Genomic DNA, 20,589 nt, shown 5'->3' on the forward strand with positions numbered 1-20,589 from the left:
TTAAAGGTCCAAAAAGATTTTTTCTGAAAATAGTCTTATGTACATATTTTTGGAAAGGGTCTCTGAAAATAATTTTTTGAAATGAAAAATGTTCTGTGAAAGTATTCTTGCCTCAATTCAATGCCAAAAGAAAAACAGCTATTTTTTAAACTAAAAATTTATTTGTCAGCAAGATTCCAAGAGCCAAAGTTCACATCAAAGATTTACACTGATATATTCCTCAAACATGATTTTCCATAGTTAGATGAGATTAAAACGAAGCCACTTAATCATTATGAGACACATTTTAGTCATTAAATGATGTAAAATGATAATAAATACCGACATGAAGATGTTCACCAAAAATGTTAACCTAAACTTTCTGAAACCAAAATAACTCCAATTGCTTTAATTTGCGTCAAATAAGCGTTCTAGTTGTATAATAACACGATATGTTTACCTATATATTATTCACTTTTGAATTTTTACGCCACAATGATGAAAATAAAGATAAATGCCTCGTAAGCAAAATGTTCATCAGAAATGATACCCCAAGTTCACATCGAATATTTACATGATACATTCCTCATACGTGATTGCCCATAGCTAGATGACATCAAAACCAAACCACATTATAATTTGGAGACATATTCTAGTCACGAAATAATGTAAAAGGCCAATAACCCAATAAATACCGACGTGAAGATGTTCACGAAAAATGTTCACCCAATTAACGATATGAAACCAAAATCACTCCCGGGGCCTAATTGTACATAAAATATTAATATAATAACGGTTTCCAATTGATAAGTACTTTTCTCTGCTCCTTGAGCCTTAAAACTCGCCTTTGTTTACATTTTTCAATAATATTTCGCTTTCCGCCATCTTGAATCTATATGTATACATCCACATTGCGTTAACCGTGGCACCGTGGTTTGCAAGCAAGTGCACCACTGGTTTTGCTGTCCATTCACTCCTTTCCTGGAGGACTTTATAAAAAAGAGAATTTCTTTATCATCGCACAAACACTCAAAAGAACGAGCTTTAACTTGAAATGATAACCTCTTGTCTGATCCGCCTTCTTGCATTTTGAGCAGCGACCTCTTTAGTGGACGAAGCGAAAGAGAGCGATATTTGAAAAAAGCTGCTCTTCAATTGTTTAAACTACCGCGCACGTTACGGTACGAGTGGTCTCAGATCAAGTTCGAAAGTTTTGTTGCGTCTAATTATTTTCGTAAGTTAGGAATGTATATAGGAATAATATTATTAGTTGTGCGATAATTTTACCACTGATATTCTGTTACTAATTGCTATGCAAACACAGTTGTCACATGTGGTGCCTCTAAAGTTCTGAATTATTTACTCAATACCTCTTCTATAGTTTGTGACATGCTCGCCCTTAATTTCGTCATCCTTAACAGGCGCAGTCACATAAGTCTGCGAAAATGTCAACTACCTCACAGAAGCATAAAAACTTCGTCGCTGAACCGATGGGTGACAAGCCAGTGACGGATGTCGCTGGAATTGGGGAAGTGCTGGGCAAGCGACTGGTCAACCAAGGTTTTGATAAGGTAATGAGTCTTTCTAATTTATTGTTATCATCATCATCCTCCAAGGTTTGCTGATTAGCTTTTTTCAGTTGGAATGATTTCTGTGATATTAAAGTTGTTTTCGACGGGGGGTGTTGTTTTTTTCGTTTGCATGTCTTTCTGCAGACAGTATTTAAACTTGAACCTTTCACGTGACAAGGATTGCATTAGTGGTAGAAAGTAAATGTAATAATTGTTATTGTAACTTATAACTAATATAACATTTGAGTTCTCAGTTTATTGACACCACAATGAACTTTCTAAAGGGCTCCGACATCTCAAATCAAGTAGTGTGCAAAGTCGTGTCGTGCCCATCATTGGTTTCTATTAAAGTGGTATATGTGGAATGTGCCTGATGAGTTAATTTTATTATTAACTAGCTGACCCTTCGAACTTCGTACCGTCTAACAATCAGTGAACTTACAGTTTAGTTACACCATTTATAAATCAAGAGCGGCTGTATCGTTTTTAATCATATTTGATTTATCATAATAAAACAAGGATACAAATTCAAACTATGTAAATGAGTATCAAGATTGATTGTCAGAAGGACATTTTCTTGATTGAATCTACACGGGGTGGATCGGAGCACGTATACGCGGATTTTTTTTCAATGGATTGTCTGACGTGTTAACTTAAGAAATTTTGGGCGTTGTGTTTTATAAAGTAGGTAATGAATTAAAAATTATACGTATTCAGTTGTTGGCAATTTGTATTATCAACTGTAAAAAAATTTTGTAGGTCTAAGTGTGTTTCATAAACTTTGCCCATTCACGGGGCAGGTTAACACAACGCTAGACCGACGCTTGACTGATGCTCAAAATCGTGTAAGAAAAGCCCCTGTGAAGCAGCATTTGTATCAAATGACTTTAGGCATGCCAGTTATACTATCTCTGTTTGGAAAAAATGCACTGCGTGAAAGTGCTGCATGCGTAAATGCACTATGGTGTGCCCTACACATTCGGGTTAAATGTCTTGCATCAAGCACTTTCTGATAAACAACAGATTTTGTTTTTTTATCAGGTGCAAGATAAAGCGGATGAAGCTAAATAAATATAGCGAAGCGAAGCAGTGACGCTGCGAGGTGGGGTTTTTGGGGGATAAAACCCCCCAAGAGCTTAGAGAATTTTTTAATAAACAATTTTGTTACTAATGTCAGGGGGATGGATGAGTAACAATCAAAACATATTTCACTATTCACACAGTCGCAAATACCACTATTTTGAACCATTTATCTTAAAAAAATGTGTTGGCGAGGGCCCCCACACCTCTCGCTCACCTTAGCCAGTTTTCTGTACGCTACAGACCCGCTAGTATTAGCTGCGCCTATAACCCCCCTATCCTTAATTCTTAGCTGTGCCCTTGAAGCGAAGGAAGAAACGCAGCGGAGGGTTTACCGACTCGTGAACATACCACGTTTAATTGACCATGAGAAAGTCGTGGGTTTTCATTAGCACGTGAGCACAAACATCACAAAAACTGAAAGACTGACCATGCGATTTGTTAATCTTTATCACGAATGCAACACGAATTGGAAATTGAATATGTTTAAGCTCTAAAGGGCATATAAGTTGGGATCATGGAATATTCGGAATGAGAACTTCCTCATCTTTGACTTTTCCTTTGAGTAAAGTGACATGAATCATATTAATTATCAGTTTTTTCAATCACCAACCACATTCTGTTGGATAGTTTTGGTTGTTTTAGGTTTCGAAAGATAATGAACACAGAGCCTACATTTAGCTGTAAATCGTGCTTTGGTAAGCCAGGTACGTCCAAGAACTTTAAATATTCAGATAGATTGTTGGTGACTTCGTCTTCCTTTGTTACACAGTTAAAAGATTTGAATTCATGCAGAGTACCAACTATTTCATCCCTTTCAACTATTTCCTTTAGACTTTCCATCCCAACTATTTCATCCTGATTTACCTCGTTTGAGTCATCCACATCTTTGTTCTGGCTCCTCAAAATTGTTCGCTCAATCAACCCTAATTGTTTTTGTGGTGATCAATCATATTCTGGAACACTTCGTTGATGAGCTCACCCTCCGATGAAACTTATTTGTAAACATTCCGAGGAAGTGTTCTTTTTTCTCGATTCCTCGACAGGACCACGGACATTACCGTTTTTCAACAATTGCTTGGAGATTTGTTTACAAACACGGTAGTGAAGAGTCAACTCGAGCTGGTCTTTCAATTAGCTCGAATTAAATTTTTAAAATACAATTTCAATATTTTGAATATATTTAGTAATTAAAATGTTTTGTCTACGAATTTCAGTTATTAAATTGGTAAAAACAAAACAAATTATTTAATTTTAGTTTTGACCGACTAATCAATTGTTGTTGTGTTACTAATTCCTAAAAACATATCACTAAGAAAGAGATGAATTTTTTGTGTGAAATTATCCTTTTTTTAATGTCCTATATGTTATCCGGGGCTGAGACGAATCCAAAGAACCTAATAAAAATAAAAAATCGGTGCAGCCGTTCTCGAGTTATAAGTGTTCTATCTAACACGATTTTTGACTTTCTTATATATATATATATATAGATAGATTTCTTTTAAACTTGATTGACCCTTTTTAAAACAAAGGTAATATGTGTTCCTATTTAATTTTTGTGTGTTGAGCCAATAGTTAAAGATTTTATGCATAATCTATCTTGCTTTCTATTTTTTTAATTAATATGCTTAGCAGTTCATAAAACAGGTATGACAATTTGGGCAATGAATTGGATTGCATTTCATTGGGATATAATTGCGCGTTGCTTGATGTCCTATTACATATATGTATCAATAACCCTTTAAATTATTTTTTGCATGTAATGTTAAATGAATTATATTACAGCATTCAAATCGTGAAAAACTACAAACTATTGAGCAAAAATTACTCAAAATGCTGTTTGAATTTCTGAATTTTTGGTACTGTGAACTTCAAAATGACCAGACTCTGTAGCTCATATCCAGTTAATTTGAATCTTTGCCAATATTTTTGCATTTCTTCTCATATTTTGAGACCCATGGATATCAACATGCCCAAGAAAGGAAAATATGCTATTATATTGCTTGGTCTTCCTGGATCCTTGAAGCTAATCCTTTCTTAGCCCCTCATCATCCCAAGAAGGGTCATTTGATACCATGGTGAAAGGCAGCAAGGTGCAAAGTTGTCACCTCATCGCAATCAGGCTTTTACTGCAGTATTTTTTCTTTTGTTGCAAACCAGTGAATCAATATATTTTTACCATAACCGTATCTAGAGAAGCTATTTTCTTCTCTTTCTATGGTGTTGATTTTTTAAAAGAAAATATTTATCTTTTACCCCTTTGTATAACATGCTATGCGTTTTTTTATTTGTATGGAACGTGAGAACTTAAAAACACCCAAATATGCCCAATGGTCAAGCAAGCCTTATTAACTACCTAATTCACTACAGTAAGGGGATTTTTTTCTCATCTTAAAATATAATTTGCTTCAATGTATGTTAAAGCTATTATCCAGTTATGAGTATTTTTTCATGTTTATAATGTATCTGTAGTATGTCGCATAGAAATAAACCAGCACTCAAGGTTAGCTTTAGAATGCTACAAATAGAGTTTGATGTATTTGATTCTATTTATTTTTCATTTTTGCAGGCCTATGTTTTATTAGGCCAGTTTTTGGTGCTGAAGAAAAATGAAGATTTGTTTGTAGATTGGATGAAGGACATATGTGGAGCCAATTCAAAACAGGCAGTAGATTGTTTTCAGTGCTTATCCGACTGGTGTGAAGAGTTTCTGTGAGCCTTTCATCATTATCTCTTTAAGGAGTGATGTGAGACAGAGGACTGCTGAGGATGTGATGTCAAAATTCATTTGAACAGTAAATGGCTATACCGTAAAACTAGTGGTTGGTTGTGTATAAGTTAGACAAGTAACAATGGTTTTATATTTTTATGAAAAAAATCACTAACTCTCTGCCTGAAGATTCAGGATTTAGTTGTAATGTTATAAAAGAAATGTTTCAATTCCAATGTGTATTTAATATTTACTAATATTCAATAAATACCATTATTTAATTCACCTCTTATTATTGTGGGTACTTCCAGTGGCCACCCATGTATTTTAGCTTCATTCCATTTCTTTTAGCTTCAGGTGAAACTTCATCATTTAGCTTCACTTTCAATCAATCAATAGATTGCCTTGTATACCAAAATTTTATGGTCATATTCACTGTGTTTTATATATAATCAATTTCCCTTCCCAGAGTTTTAGAATGTTTGTTGTGCATAAAAACCTGCTTACAAGTATTTGAAAATACTCAAGGGTGTATCAGGTTGCACTTTCTTAAATGATACACAACACTGGAAATTTCTACAAAATTTAAATCATAAACGTCAATGGCATCTATTAAATGCTTCTTATCACTATTATTTCTGCATCTGCTTCTAAGGAATATCTCATATAGGGTGCAGAAATTAATTGCAAATGACTGATCATGATGTGTAGGAATGGATTTAACTCTTTCACTGCTTTGAACGTACTTGGTACGTTCGCACGGCAGGCTGCTGTGAACGTACCTTTTCATCCTCTGTGCCATGGGCTCAGCACTTTCGCTGCATGTGACGGGAAGGTTTCCGTAGAGGGCACCGCAGTAAAAGGGTTAAAGGTGATCTGCATGGAGACAGACTTTCTGGTGGTCCTTCAAGTTTTTGTGGGAAAATATGAAGCATGCAAGGGAAAGTGGAAATGGGGAATCATTTCAATGAATGGAGTACAATATACCGGAAGGGACTGTGAGGGAAATATTTGGATTGAAAACTAAGACTAAGTGGAGAGATAGAAAGACTTAGAAAAGTTACACAACAGAAGCAAACTATGTACAAAAATTGTCAAAGAGGAAGATGAAGTAGCTTAGGGTGACATGGGAGCCAACATCTTAAGATCACGATTTGATGATGGATTAAGAGAACTGTGAAAGAAAAGGGCACCAGATGATATTCCAGAAAGCTAATAAAAATTACGGCAGAGAAGACTAACCTTTAAGTAGGCACGTGGGGGTCCCTTGAACCCCTGCACATTCATTTCCACTACTCTCGAAAACAACACAATGAGGCCTTTGCATCAGGAGTTTAAACAATCAACAACAGACGATCACACACACCCATGTCCTGGCAGGGGCAACCTATCCAGGCGGGAGTCGATCCCGCGACCTTAGGTGTGGTAGGCTAGGACTTTACCCTGTCACCGACAAGTAATAACTTTTTAACTGTACGATGAGCATTAAGGATACATTCAGTACCTTCCAGACACTTTGTATTCAGTCAAAACAAATTAAAATATATTTTTTAGATGATGATATTTTCAATTTTATTTACAATTTTAACATCTAAAGGGTCACAGTGATCCCTAGTATACTAACGTTACACTTTCTGTACATGACTTTTATATGCAAAAATTCTTATTTGCAGTTTCTTTAGTTAAAATTGTTGTATTTTGACTAAGTAATTGGTCAGAGTATTTGTATAAAAAATATTTGGTCAGAGTGTAACATTGTTAATTATAACACTACACATTTTCCTATTTTCCTGAAAATAATGTGAAATGCTAGTAATTATTAACTTTTTGAAAAAAGTTGTCGAAAAAATGAAGAGAAACTAAGCATGTAAACCAGCAGCACATACATAACAATTAGAGAAAAATAAATTATTGTTAATTCCATATACTATGTGAATGATGTGAAACTCAAAACACATTTTCCTCTATGTTAAAATAGTCTTAGTGGCTATTTTCTTATAATGCACTTTGTCATTTTGCTCTGTGATGCAGCATTAATCAAGAGAAACTGCGATCTAAATTGGGTGGAAGTTGGAGTAAGATGGTTGAGGATGTGGACATTGGATAACCCCGATATTTTGTCCTTGGCAAGTTTAAAGCAGCAGTGGTCTAAAATTGAAATGGTCCCCCCCCCCCCCCCCTTCCCTCAGGCAATGGAAAAATTTTGGCCTGGGAAGATTTAAAAAAAAAATAGTGCCTGGAATCTATCCCCTTCAAACCCCCCTACCCCCCATAGTTACGCCACTGAGCCAGAGGGTCAGTGGCGGATACAGAAAAAATTCAAGGGGGGGGCGCAACATATCTTGAGTTGTCTTTACCTTTATCGTAATAAAAGATGATCAAGTCACAGGCAAAGTATACGAAAATTTTATTTAAAGTGATTATAATCATGTAAAAGACAATGCCATCTTATGATACAAAAAAGTTACAATTGTGGTTTTGCAATGTTCGGCAATACAGGCGGACCCGCAAGGGGGGGCGCGCGCCCCCTGCGCCCCCCATCTGTATCCGCCACTGCAGTGGCGTAAAGTGTCATTTAAACCAACATGCTGTTGTGATGCCTCTAGTTAGGACATTAGAAGGCACAGAAATGAATGTTACTGCTGATAATTGGTATTCCAGCCCTCCATTGGTACAAGAACTGCTGTGATAAAAACTTCTTCCTTCGGACTTTAAGAACAAAATATATCTTTGCAGTTGCAGGATGTAATATATAAAGGAAGAGAGTAGCTCTTTTGCATTTAGTAGGGACATGACTGTTGTTTCCTACGTCCCAAAGAAAAATAAAAATGTAATTTTAGTATTGCTGATGCATCATGAAGGAAAAATTGTTAACAGGTCAGGGGAAATGCAGAAGTCAGAAAAATATCACCATGCATACTTTCTCCAAGGCAGGCATTGATACTTTTGATGAAATGTGTGGAGTGTACTCAGCATCTAGGTGCAGGTGGTGACCATTAGTTCTTTTTTACAGAAGTTTAGTTGTTGCTGGAACAAATGCTCAAATGATACACCTTTCCAATTGCCCAGGAACTCGAATTGTCCCTAGACATTTATTAAGGAATATTGGTCTAAATTTTGTGAGAAAGCAAATTTCACAAAGAGCAGCACTGGCCAATTTACCAAAGCACTTGAAAAGAAAAATATCTGAGACAATTCACCCGGTAACAGAACATAGGAATGTTACGGAATTGGCAAGAAGACGGAGATGTACAACATATATGTTCATGTAAAGATAACGAAAAAAAAAATTATTGCATGTCATCATCTCGGAGTCTCTGCTGGGAGAGCAGTCCCATTGTGACCACATCCACATGGGTTGCTAAGAGAGGATTAATAGGCAGACTCAAAAGCAGGTTTATTTTATAATATACTGAGGTGAAGAAGTATTTTTTTGTTGCTGATCACTGGTGATGCCACAAGGAGCAAGGTGAAGGCTGGTTGTGGCGGCAGCTCAAGCTTGGAGGTGTGGGTCCTCAGCTGCAGTCCTGGGTGCCTTAGCTGGGGATACCATTACCGTGCATTACCTGAACCAAATGGGATCCACCAATGGGCCAGGGAACCAAATGGGATCTGGGCCACCTGGGAAGCGTCAGCGGGAGGCAACAAAAGTCAATGGCTATGATAGGGACCATCTATAACCTAAGAGGAGGAGTAAGGACATGAATCCAAGAAATAAGCAGACAAGAGGAAGATTCTAAGGACTGAAAGACAATGACCAAGCAAATGACTCCACGTGATCAAGTTAGCTGTATGATCTTCTCACTGTATCTCCAGCAGTCCTAATTTTTCATCCAAAATAACACCTCACGTCTTAATCCAGCATGGCTGCTCTATTCCTTCATTTTCTGATCAGTGGTTTCTAGCTGCCCTGCTCACATCTATACTTCATGTACACACAATTATCAATTTTTTCCATCAGAGCAAATACTCTTGTATTGTTTCACAGTGATTAAGGAGGCCTGGGTTTCTCCCACGGTGCCTTATTGGCGATTACTTAAATCGTAAACCAATTAGCCCTGACATGCTTACACGGGAATATGTACATAGTTTCCTGTGAACCAGTATTCATAGCTCTACCGTGTGAACTAGCGATGGGGTAACCCCTCAGTTATTTCTCCTGCTCACCTAGCCATCCTCGGTTACTGCTAGTATTCCCCACTCTTTCCCCAAAATTTCCATTTCTTAACCCCATTCAAGAAAATCCAAGATCCACCCCAGGCATTGTCTTTTTTCAGGTTTGTACTTTCTAATTCTACATTCAATGAGGGCATACCCTGAGATAATTATGGCTATCTAGTGTGAACTTAAATTTAGGGGACAGTCCATGGGTGTGCCTATGAATTATACAAGGATCCAAAAGAAATATGGGAGGGAATATCTGAATGTTGCCTTGCCTTGCAAATTCTCACTTAAACATTATATTCATGGATAAACAACAAAAAATAGGAGAAGAGGAGCATAGATGCACTACCATCTCTCTAGGATATTTTACATGTGGAGTTACACGGCAGAATTTAAAAGTCAGACAGAAAGTTAATTACGAAGCTGAACGGTTCTTGTAAAGTCTATCTAAATAATTTCCCTCCTCTCATACCATTCTTTGGTTTTTTGACTTTATTCCCCACCTATTGCGTAACTATCCCAAAACACTTCACGAAATATTCAATCTCTGGTACAGCAATGGCAAATGAGTAAATGGACCTTCCATTTCGTAAATCGCATTGGTTGCATTGATATAATACTGTATTCGATTGTTAATGTACAAAAGTACTACTCAGTCAAACTTAAATATTTCCATAATATTTCTTAAGTTAAATAACGTTATGCACTTGTGTACGAGAAATTATTGCTATGTTTAAAGTGACATATATGTACGCGGCAGGATAATTTTTTACATTCCCACCGAAGAAATGAAAGTTAATTTAACGACTTTTAAGAAAGTCATCGTTTATAAAACAGCAATAATGCAATCACAAAATATGGTTTTTCGCCATATGACAAGGAACATCGTACGTAAATTTCTTTGGCAGACGAATAATTTCCTTCTATTCTCTAGGCAATGTCTCCAAAATTACTCCAGGCTGAAAATACAAGGTGGCTATATACATAATACAGTATAGTTCGGAAAAACTGAGTAACTACCTTCAAAAATCTCCCGAAACATCACTTTCTCCAACATCATCATGTTATCATTCCGCCCAGAATGCACTATCGACTCGACGTAGTAAGCTCGCATTTGTGCAGGAAAGCCTCAGAAAGGGAGTGGTTCGAGGTCTTTTTGAGTGCTGGCATTGAATCATTCAATGAAAGTGGGATGTACATTACTTGAAACTATTTCAATTATGGGTCTATGATGTTTTGCTAATTATTGCTCCCCTGGCAGGTATTTGCGCCTCTGAGATGAGTAAAATGTTTGAAGAACTTTTGAATTCCGTTCATATTTAGGAATCAAAAAAGTGTTGCCTCATATTAAAGTGCGTTTTCTGAATATTAATTTGTGAAATAATTCATTACTGAATTAGCATACTATGAAAAGATACGAAAATACCAGGTATTTTGTCATTTTCAATTCAATAGATGTTGACTTAAGCGTTAAATTAAAGCTCTAGTGGCGATATGTCGGCCATGTCATGAAGGTACCTAGTCAGTGCGGTGGGCCTACAATGGAAGATAGTTCCCCATCACAAAATCATGACGGACAATTGGGCCCAGCCAGTGGTGTAATTAGTGTTGGAGGAAAACAAAGCGACGAAAGCAACAAAAGAGCTCAGTATTCAATACCCGGTGTGTTACATTTCATACAACATGAGTGGGCAAGGTTCGAGATGGAAAGATCTCAGTGGGAAGTGGAAAGAGCAGAATTACATGTAAGTGTCATCTCCTATCTATTTTGAAAGTGCATTAGCATTTGTACTGAATAATTATTCTTTTCCTGTATTTTGGTGTAGTTGAATTACTGTAAGACGGACGTACTACGTCTGGTGATAGTTGATGTCTCCGTTTCACTTAGTATCCTCTGTTATGTTGAGAGTTTATATTGTAATCGTTTCTTCGGGGACCTCATTACTCCCTAAAATATCATGATTGACTTATCATAATGTTGGAGGAGAGTACCATTTTCTTGGAAGTCGCCCTCACTCAATTTTTTTGGCATCGTGAAGGCCCTATTGTGATAGTTTTTGATGTTTTTGTCATATTTTGAAGCTAATTATGACGGTTTCTTTGTAATGTGTATGCTTAATTGTTTACAAAAGTTTTTTCGGAGTGCGCCGGGGCAGTGTTTACTTAGGATGGAATACATAGCTAGCGAATGGCCTATGACGCTTTTATATCACGGTTACAAGAATCATTGCACATCTCACTGTGCTTATGTACACCAAATTTCAATCGCATTACGAATATCAAGGGCAAAAATATATCCGTGCACATTAAAGTTAGTGTTTGATCAATCGCTTTCGAACTGCATTGATGTTGATTTGTTGATGGTTGATTATTCCATTTTACAGTGTGTAGTTGAATTTCATTCATAATGTTTAAAGTTTATTTTTTATAATTTTCTGTAAATTTATGGTACGATCAGTTTTTGTAGTGAGAACTTATTCAGCATTGTCTGTATTTAAACTATTAACATGAATTTATTTTTAAGCGAAGGTAAATTTTGGCATACGTTATCCAACTTTATTGGACGTTATAACCTATCATTTGCCCAAAGTTATATTCTTTGCATATTTTGCCCCGAAGTTTTGATGTTGTCATTTCTTGATTAGTAATATCATGATACACACAGGATGACGTTTTAACGGTAGAGTACACAATTAGTGAATTTGATGTGGTGTAAACTCTTGCATTTCGATATTTTTATCATTTTAGTATGTTTTTAAATGCTTATGTCATTGAAATATACCTCCTTGAAACGGGAAGAGAAATTCATGTAAACCCTGAATTAGTTGAAGTTTTGGACACGTATATTTCTCGCTGAGCGGCATTGAGTTATGGTTTAGGTCTATTTAATGACGGTCTTTGATTCCTTGCATATGTCCAATAGAGGGCAACGACGGGTTAACTTACCTTAATTTCGATGGTTTCCCTTTCATTATCTTAAATGGAGATAAATTTCCGACCTTCGTTTTTTCTGTGTAATTACTAAATTTATATGATTGAGTGAATCATTGGAGTAAACATGGAAGTTTCGAATGCTCTAGTCAATAATGAGATGACGCCCTTTTCCTCTTCAGTGATATGTGTAGTTTCTTCGTGTAATGAATTATTGATCGAATTTGAGACATAAGATTTCTTCTGGTTTTCAATCCTGGAACTTATTAGTTTACCAATGTGAATATTTTCTTCAGGTTAGATTTTTTTGTTTCATTTGGTGGAAGTATGTTGTACAACACAATCACTTGCTGTTCTACTCCCATGGCAATTTCCTTATACTACCCCGTTATGTAATGCCATTTGTCTGTTCACTGTGGAGGATTTACCTGAAGTAAAAGCTCCATAGTACATGGAACATCTACCTTATTCGAGCATTAGTTGAATTATTTGTCTTCATGATTAACTGATAGAGCTTCTTGTTTGATGTGACGTGTTTTGTTATGAATTCTTTCTCCCAAACTTCTTCCCCCTCATTTTACTGTAGAGTGGTATATTTGGTATTCCGTGACTGCTCTCCTTTTGTAATGTGTGCTGTCTTTTAAATTAAGAGTATTATTGTGTTGATTTTTTCTCATTAAACCCACCATATAGGCCAGGATAGCATTCCTGCAAGGGGAGCGTAAAGGCCAGGAAAATCTGAAGATAGACCTAGTGAGGCGGATAAAAATGCTTGAATATGCTCTGAAGCAAGAAAGGTATTTTTGAGTGTGCAATATTGGAAACAGAAGGCTTAGGTATTGCGTTGTTATTACATACTCATATCTGTATTTTTAGAGCCAAATTCCACAAGTTGAAGTATGGGACAGAGCTGCAGCAAGGGGATATGAAGCCTCCAATATTTGAGGAGCCTGGTCCTGAAGCTCCTATGGATGGAGAGACTGCATTTACTAGTGTTAGCTGGCGGCAAGGGAGGCAGTTACTTCGACAGTAAGTTTTTTCCATTTGTGTCAAGGCCTAAGTTTAAATACCTTTGTTTATAAATATTGTTCAGCATTTGTTATTTGGCATTTAGCACCTTTTATGAGGTGCATGTAGCGTAAATTCATTGATGGATATTGAAAATACATGTAGTAAGCATCCCATTGGCCCAAAAGGTGTGCATGACAAAGGCTAGCTTTCACTTGTCCCATTTAATATTTGTCCCAAAAAATTTGTGATGCTATTTTAAACTTCCAAATTTATTGAGGTATTTAATTGTATTAGGAGGCCTGTATTAAAATGTATTTTTTATTATAAAATGTTATTCAAGTCAGTTTTCTAAGTAGTTAACATGATTTGAATTTATAAATATGCATGCATGGTGTGCTATTCTAATGTCAGAAATTAGGAGATCCATCCTATTCCTATTCAATATCATTCAAGGGCATTGGTTTTTTAGTGCGAATTTATTCATACGGTGTGTGTATGAGAGAGAGAGAGACAGTCTTTTTGTTAATCCAGTTCTTTGAAAATATCTTCCATCCATGAGCCATGAAGTTACGTTTATTCCTCTGACGGTGGTGTTGTAAACATGGCATATCTCCTGTACCATAATGCCAACTGGTGATGTGAAGAAAATGATTCATTTGAATCTCATCTGAAATGTGCTTCAGATAATGATAGCCTGCTTGTTTTACTAGTGGTATAACTGACTTGAGAGGGACAGCCACCAGCTTGAACTCTCTTCAAAAAAATTTATTTTGATGCATATTTCTTTCTTTGGAATTTATAATTCTATTGTGTTCCATGGTGAAATCAAAGCTAAGTAAACTTCTGGTGTGTGAAAACTATCGCTGAACCCATTAATCAACTATAACAATTAACATGATCTGCCGATTTCTTTCATTTTTAATAAGTCTCTTTATTTATTATCCAATGTTAGTTTTTTTATTAGTATATATCCCATGTAAAGTTAAAATATATTAGGAAAAAGAGGAATATTAAGGCAGCCACATCATGAGTAATCAAATTTTCAACATATATTTTCTCTGAGAACAGACTTGAAGACTAGGACTTAAGTATGAAGAGGAGGATGAGCTTATTTATAGTCATATTCCTCTGCCCCTTGTTATCAGTCAGTCCAGAAGCTATGCTGAAATATGAGTTTTTGTAAAGATGAAATCGATGAAAAGGATCCAATGTTCAGTATTTTATTCATATAGTTGGAAATTTAGAGGTTACATATATTTTGGTAAAGTATTCTAAGTTTTGGGTTCTCAGAACATTATGTTAATATAGTTTGATAGAATTTTGTTATGGCAATAACAAAAGTATGCTCTAGGGAAGTAAATTTTACATCTGATGAAGACATTACAATTTTGTACTGAAGGGAAGGAAAGCAACAGTACTGCTAACGCTACCGCCATGCTCGGCAGCAAGCAGCCAGAGGTCACTCGGGCTTTTCCCAGCATTCATACATAGCCGTCGCGTTTTTGTACACTTGAAAATTTTCACTTTTCATTCAATCACAATTATAGATATCATCATTTAAAAATCTAAAAGCGTGAAATATATACTCCAGGAGTAATAATCTTTGGATTTAGGCAATAAACAATAATAGGAAACCACTCTATGTAGACAAAAAAATGATTGGGTGAAAGGAGCACCTGTACATGTTCTCAGCAGTTTCATGTCTTGGTAGTTCACAGACACGGGACAAATATAGCTCGCTCTGTAATCCACACAATCAAACAGGCTGTGACACTAACAAATTCAGATAAAAAGACATACAGTACTCAAAATCACACCATGAATGACTTCATTGTGTGTTTCAGAAAAACCTGGTGAATTTCTAAAATCACTGCAGTGTGTTTAGAAGGGAATGACATTAGTGTCTCGTTTATGCATCCACACGGTCCATCAAAATGTTCCACATGGCCCACAGTAGAAGACTTATGTGAAGTGCCTTTGAAAAACACTCTGTGCAAATTGCGACTCATTCACAGTTTCCAGCCAGTAGCAGTGGGTGTTTGCACACATTGGATGCTATGGAAGTAAACAAGATTGAACTCTATTTCACTCAATTGATGTAACCAATCATTCAGATATGAACTTTTCACTGTTATGAATGCTAAGTAGAATGAAACTTCATTTCCCCCCTTGAATGTATGCAATCTTGGTGTAAAAGAGTCGAAAACATGCCTAACTTTGACATGCCTTAAAACAAAAAGTATAAAAATACTACCTTTTTTATTTTTTTAATTGAAAGCAGAGCATTTAAACTACCCGCTGAGAAATTTTAAAGAAAATAAAAGGTGGCCTTTTTTAGTAATAAATTGTTACATAATGACTAATTTTTATTGTTTAAACAAGTCCTATTTGTTTATTATTGCTTCAAATGACTTGCAAGTTATGCCATAATGTGCATAAATAAATTTTCTTCAAAATGAAACTATAACCACTGCTTTGTGGACCATGGTTCCTTAGTAATCAGCATTTATGTGATTCTTCATTTTTTACTCTGAGGCCAGACACCGCAATGTTCAAAGGACGGTAACTTTATGACGGTTCAGTTATGAGCTGAGATAAAGGCATCATTATTCATCATAAGGATACTGCTTTCACATATATAAGTTTCAGAGAAATTGGTGATGGTCACCTGACACCCCTTTGCCTGATTTGAGATGAAATCCCCTAAGTATCATTCTGAAGGTTTTTGTTCTCTGTTGCATTCTGATTTATCTCGAGGAATTGGAGTTACAGCCTCCTCTTCCCACACCTCCCAGTTGACTTTACGACAAGCTCTAAGCGACTGGTTTTCAAGCATTGAGGATGAAGCTGAGGAGCCATTGTACTCTTGTGTTCTTGGGGCCATCACACAGTAATTGCGTCGTAGGCATTAAATGTAGGTAGTTGTATATACACTATTTCTCTCAGTTAAGTGTGAATTTCATGAAAAATCTTAACATTTTATTTCTCCTGTTTTATTGATTAATTAGTCAAATGCATAACCCTTATATATTGTCCCTCTTATATTCAAGCATCAATATCAATAATTGTATGGTCGCTTGATTAACATTATTACCTAGTTAAACTCTAGTGCCAATTCCATAGAGCTGCTGTTCCCAAACTTTTTTTCCTCCTGTACCCCTCTATGTGTATGTAAGTAATATTTTACCTCCAAAAATGTGACATGCACTTTTTATTACATAATTTCACTACTGGTAGGTGATACTTTAAGTTATAAATGATTGTATGAATAGAAAATTTGTCTTAAATACCCCAAATAATATGTATACATATTTCCTGGTCAAGAGATAGTTCCTGGCATACACCATTGCCGATTATTTTAGGCATACCCCTTCTGGTTCGTCGCGTACCCCCAAGGGGTACACGCACCACCGGTTGGGAACCACTGCCCTAAAGGAAAACAATGGATAACTGTGAAGATTTAAGTCTGATACGACATACGTCGAAGATACTGACAAGGAACATCTATAGAGGAATAGAACGAAGAGCAGAATAGTACTTGGATAAGGACCAAGGTATTAAGAAAAAGCAAAGGCTCTAGAGAAGTAGTATTGTCCTTGATGGTGCTTAAAGAGAAGAGAATGGGAAAGAATAAGCCTATGTTTATTGGGTTGTAGACTTAGAGAAGGCATTGGAACAACCTTATAGGTCCTATATTGAGACATTATGACCCAATGAAGACAATCATCGAAGGACAAGTTGATGGCAAGAACGTTTAAGGAAGACATTGAACCAAATATATGAAACTGGTAAAGAAGGATGTGAAAGAGAAGAAACACAAGGGTGCTGAGAGATTAGCTGATAGAAGAATTGAGTGGAGAGCAGCATCTAATCAATCATAGGATTTTTGGCTAGTGGTGATGATGGGGGATGGGACTAGGTTGAGAGGAGATTGGTAACAAGTCATTTAACAGATGCTTGTCAAAGATTTTGGTATGCATCATAGTTTCAAAATTATCAAAAAATTCCAGTTTAGCCCCTATGTCTATTACATGCGAAACATCTGCTTTAAAATGCAAAGATTTAAATGTGATAATGATTTGCATAAACTTCTTTGTTTTTACCAAGATTTAAATTGTTCTGTTGCCTTTGCACTAAGACTAAAAACAATTTCAGCCCTCTGTGTCATTAGTCAATGTGTGTACACTTAACAAATTCATGGCTAATGAAGTATATTGAAACTTAAGTACCTTTTATGACAGCTGTGGGTGTACAACGTCTTTGTTTTGGGACCCAACACTGCCGGGTTTAGGCTTTACCCTCGGAATCCGGAAGCAGGTAACCGGACCCCTCATCTTTTATTACCCCTCTTAGCGGTAAGGGACAGCAGTCAAGCAATTGTTTATACAGTCAGTTTTCGAAATAAATATTTGCTCTTTTCTCAAGAAATATAGACTAAGAATTGAATTCTTTGTCTTTTGAGCACTGTTTACTATTTTTAAATGAAATTCTTCGATAAATATTAACTTAGATCTGGAGTTCTGTATAAACATCAACATGGAAAATTTTGCTGCATTAAATGCGTTAATATTGACCTTAAAACCATTTAAAATTTGACAATGCTCAGAAAAAAATGAGGAATTCAATTCAAAGTCTGCAATAGGGCAGTCCCCGCTGGGAGGGGTTGAAAAAGGTTGGAGCTGAGAGCGTGTGATTATCCCCCCCCGAGACCCTTCTTAACGAATGTCCTCCTCCACAAATGCTCCATACAAAGGGGACTGAAGATCTCTTGGGTATTTGGGGGACAGCAATTGGCTGCAAACCGTGATGGCGCAGGGTAGTTTGTCCCTCTTTTTGTACTGTTATCGGACAACTCTCGACGGCCGGGTTGTATGCGAGGTATTGAGGAGTACGGTTATCCTGTAGAATGCAACACTGCATTACAATTGTGCGCTAACTCATCACTGTGATGATCTGATCAAGCTAGGTGTGCGATGCAGCCGGATCCGAAAAAAATCACTCTCCGTGGTAAGGAAGAACGGCCAAAATGCTGAACAGTTCACGACTTTATACCAGATTCAATGATAATTTGCGCAGTGATACTTTTGATGAGGTGTTGCACTCTGCAGGATAACAGTACTCCTCGATTCCTGGCATACAATCCGGCGGGCGAATGTTGTTTTTGATGACAGCACAATAGGAGGGACGGAAAACTCTGTGCTAGCATGATTTGCAGCCAATTGCTGTCCCCCAAATGCACCTCACACCCTCGCCTAGTCATACAGCGTTGTTAAATGCATATGGAGCACCGAAATAAGCCTGATCCACCGAAACAAGCCCTTTCATAAAATCACGAGAACAAGTGATTCTTCCTTTGGGTCCTTCAGGCTCGTTGTCCCTTCTGGCTTCTTTCTTCACCGAACCCTTTTGTTTACAAGTGAAATAGGTGTTTCCCTTTCTTACCTTGCCCCCTACCCGGACCCAGACCATTCTGCCTTTCATAGAACAACTCTCGGCGGCCAGACTGTAGGTTTATCAACTTATGAACAAGGTCTAGGAACGCATCTATGTAGTTCGTATATCGAGGACTGACTGTATTTAGGAAGATATCAACCGTAGAATGCATCATGCCGTATTCTTCTTTTGAGAAACTGAAACGAAATTTCTTATTTTTATATATTTGCACGTAATGTAATCGCGTATATTATAAATGGTTTTTCCGACAATTCCGAAAAGAAACGTTCACATTAACTTTGTTATTACGAACCTCCGGTTTCTCGTTCCTGTGAACTTTGTAATAACGAGAGTCTACTACTGTATCTCTGAAAGTTTGTAAATCAATTGTGTGTAGGAGGAGGACTAAGTGTACATCCAATTTATGACGCGTTACGAGTGGGTAACCATGATTCCACAGGAATGAAGCTTATTATATGATATTGCGTGTATATTGAATAATTGACACTCTTGGGCACAGTACATGAGGAGAACATAAACATTGCACAATTATTAAAACTTTGTGTAGTGTATATCCACCTTAATTCCGTTGCTTATTCATGGAACTTCGTTATAAAGTTCATTTTGTGACTGCCAGGGCCGGGGCTGAGGCTCGTAATTTCCTAATAATGTTTCTTTTACTATAGAGTGGATAGGCCTTTACATCAGGACCAACAATTTGCTTCGTAATAACGTAGGTAATTTGTATTTATGAGAGTCTACTGCATTCAAGAAGAAATAAGAGATTCCAGTAAGAAATGTAAAGTTAAAAAAGTAAAAGAAAGAAATTAAAGTCAAGATGAGAATCAAAAAGTACACGTCCTTTGTAGCGGATACATGCGGATGTAGGTGGACCTATTGAACCAGCATCATTAGGCGGGGAGATAGTATGTTACTTTTTTAAGATGATTTCACTTCAATATGTGCTTTGTTGAGATAATGACACAAAAATGAAGTTTTTGAAAATTTCAAGTAATTCAAAGAGAGATTTGAAGCTGAACAAGAGCCCAAGATTAAAGTTATACTGACAATGGAGGTGAATATACTTCAACAAAATTTGAGGATTTCTTGAAACAAGAGGGTATTACACGCAGGTAAACAGAACCCTACACTCCCCAACACAATGGCAAGGCTGACAGAACAAATCTGACCTTGATGGATAGGGTGAGGTGCATGATAATTGAATCAGAAGATTCTAATAATTTCCGGGAAGAAGCTCTAAATTTAGCTGGTTCAATCGGAAATTATTTCCATCAACATCAACGGATTTTCAGATACCTTAACTTTTCTCTAGAGATGGGTCGAATAGCAGATTTCTCGAACTCTAATATCGAATTTGAATATTACACCATTGCTTGAATATTCAAATACATCGAATTTCGAATGCCTCGAATACTAGAGTTGCACAAAGTATATTAAATGTATGTTTCTTCTTCTATTTCCCTTGATGAATGTATAAATAAAAAGGTATCCAGTGAAATCACGATCTAGCGTTTTTCAAGGGGATGGACGCAAAGAAACGACGAATGCGGGACTGTTTGACTAGGTTGTCTATGCATCAGGAAACTCAGGATTTTGGCGAGTAATTGTGATTTCCTTTAAAGGTTGCAAACAGGAATTTAGCTGATTAATCAAATATTTTCATTTAATGGAAACAATTTGGGCATACAG

General features: G+C 36.6%; 2 protein-coding genes and 1 long non-coding RNA gene across 4 annotated transcripts in view; 2 read left to right on the forward strand and 1 right to left on the reverse strand.

The window, feature by feature from the left end:
* Positions 1 to 921: 921 nt before the first annotated feature.
* On the forward strand, positions 922 to 5,621 carry LOC124158033 (barrier-to-autointegration factor). 2 transcript variants are annotated; one of them, XM_046533186.1, is made up of 3 exons: positions 922 to 1,160; positions 1,401 to 1,550; positions 5,200 to 5,621. In XM_046533186.1, exons 2-3 carry the CDS (start codon positions 1,425 to 1,427, stop codon positions 5,344 to 5,346), a joined length of 273 nt encoding a protein of 90 aa, XP_046389142.1. In that variant the 5' UTR covers positions 922 to 1,160; positions 1,401 to 1,424; the 3' UTR covers positions 5,347 to 5,621. The 2 variants fall into 2 exon arrangements, with proteins under 2 accessions (XP_046389142.1, XP_046389141.1); XM_046533185.1 differs by having other exon boundaries at positions 928 to 1,213.
* A 2,505-nt stretch (positions 5,622 to 8,126) lies between these two features.
* Positions 8,127 to 10,604, reverse strand: LOC124158037. Its single transcript, XR_006864685.1, has 2 exons — positions 10,525 to 10,604; positions 8,127 to 8,961 (listed from the first exon to the last, which is right to left on the reverse strand). It is a non-coding gene; the product is annotated as an uncharacterized LOC124158037 (long non-coding RNA).
* A 47-nt stretch (positions 10,605 to 10,651) lies between these two features.
* LOC124158035 (striatin-3) overlaps positions 10,652 to 20,589 on the forward strand; it is a 73,775-nt gene continuing 63,837 nt past the window's right edge. The window contains exons 1-3 of the mRNA XM_046533189.1: positions 10,652 to 11,249; positions 13,129 to 13,232; positions 13,312 to 13,464. Coding sequence (XP_046389145.1) covers positions 11,013 to 11,249; positions 13,129 to 13,232; positions 13,312 to 13,464 — 494 coding nt within the window. The 5' untranslated portion in view covers positions 10,652 to 11,012. The remainder of the gene's footprint in view (positions 11,250 to 13,128; positions 13,233 to 13,311; positions 13,465 to 20,589) is intronic.

The sequence above is a fragment of the Ischnura elegans genome, chromosome 4 (assembly GCF_921293095.1).
Source record: "Ischnura elegans chromosome 4, ioIscEleg1.1, whole genome shotgun sequence".
In the NCBI taxonomy this organism is placed as follows: Eukaryota; Metazoa; Arthropoda; class Insecta; order Odonata; family Coenagrionidae; genus Ischnura; species Ischnura elegans.

Excerpts from the sequence above, each read along its gene's own strand:
- LOC124158033 (XM_046533186.1), top strand. The coding sequence starts at position 1,425 with ATGTCAACTACCTCACAGAAGCATAAAAACTTCGTCGCTGAACCGATG. Across the intron at positions 1,551-5,199 it reads TCAACCAAGGTTTTGATAAG|GCCTATGTTTTATTAGGCCA; the intron begins GTAATGAGTCTT and ends TCATTTTTGCAG.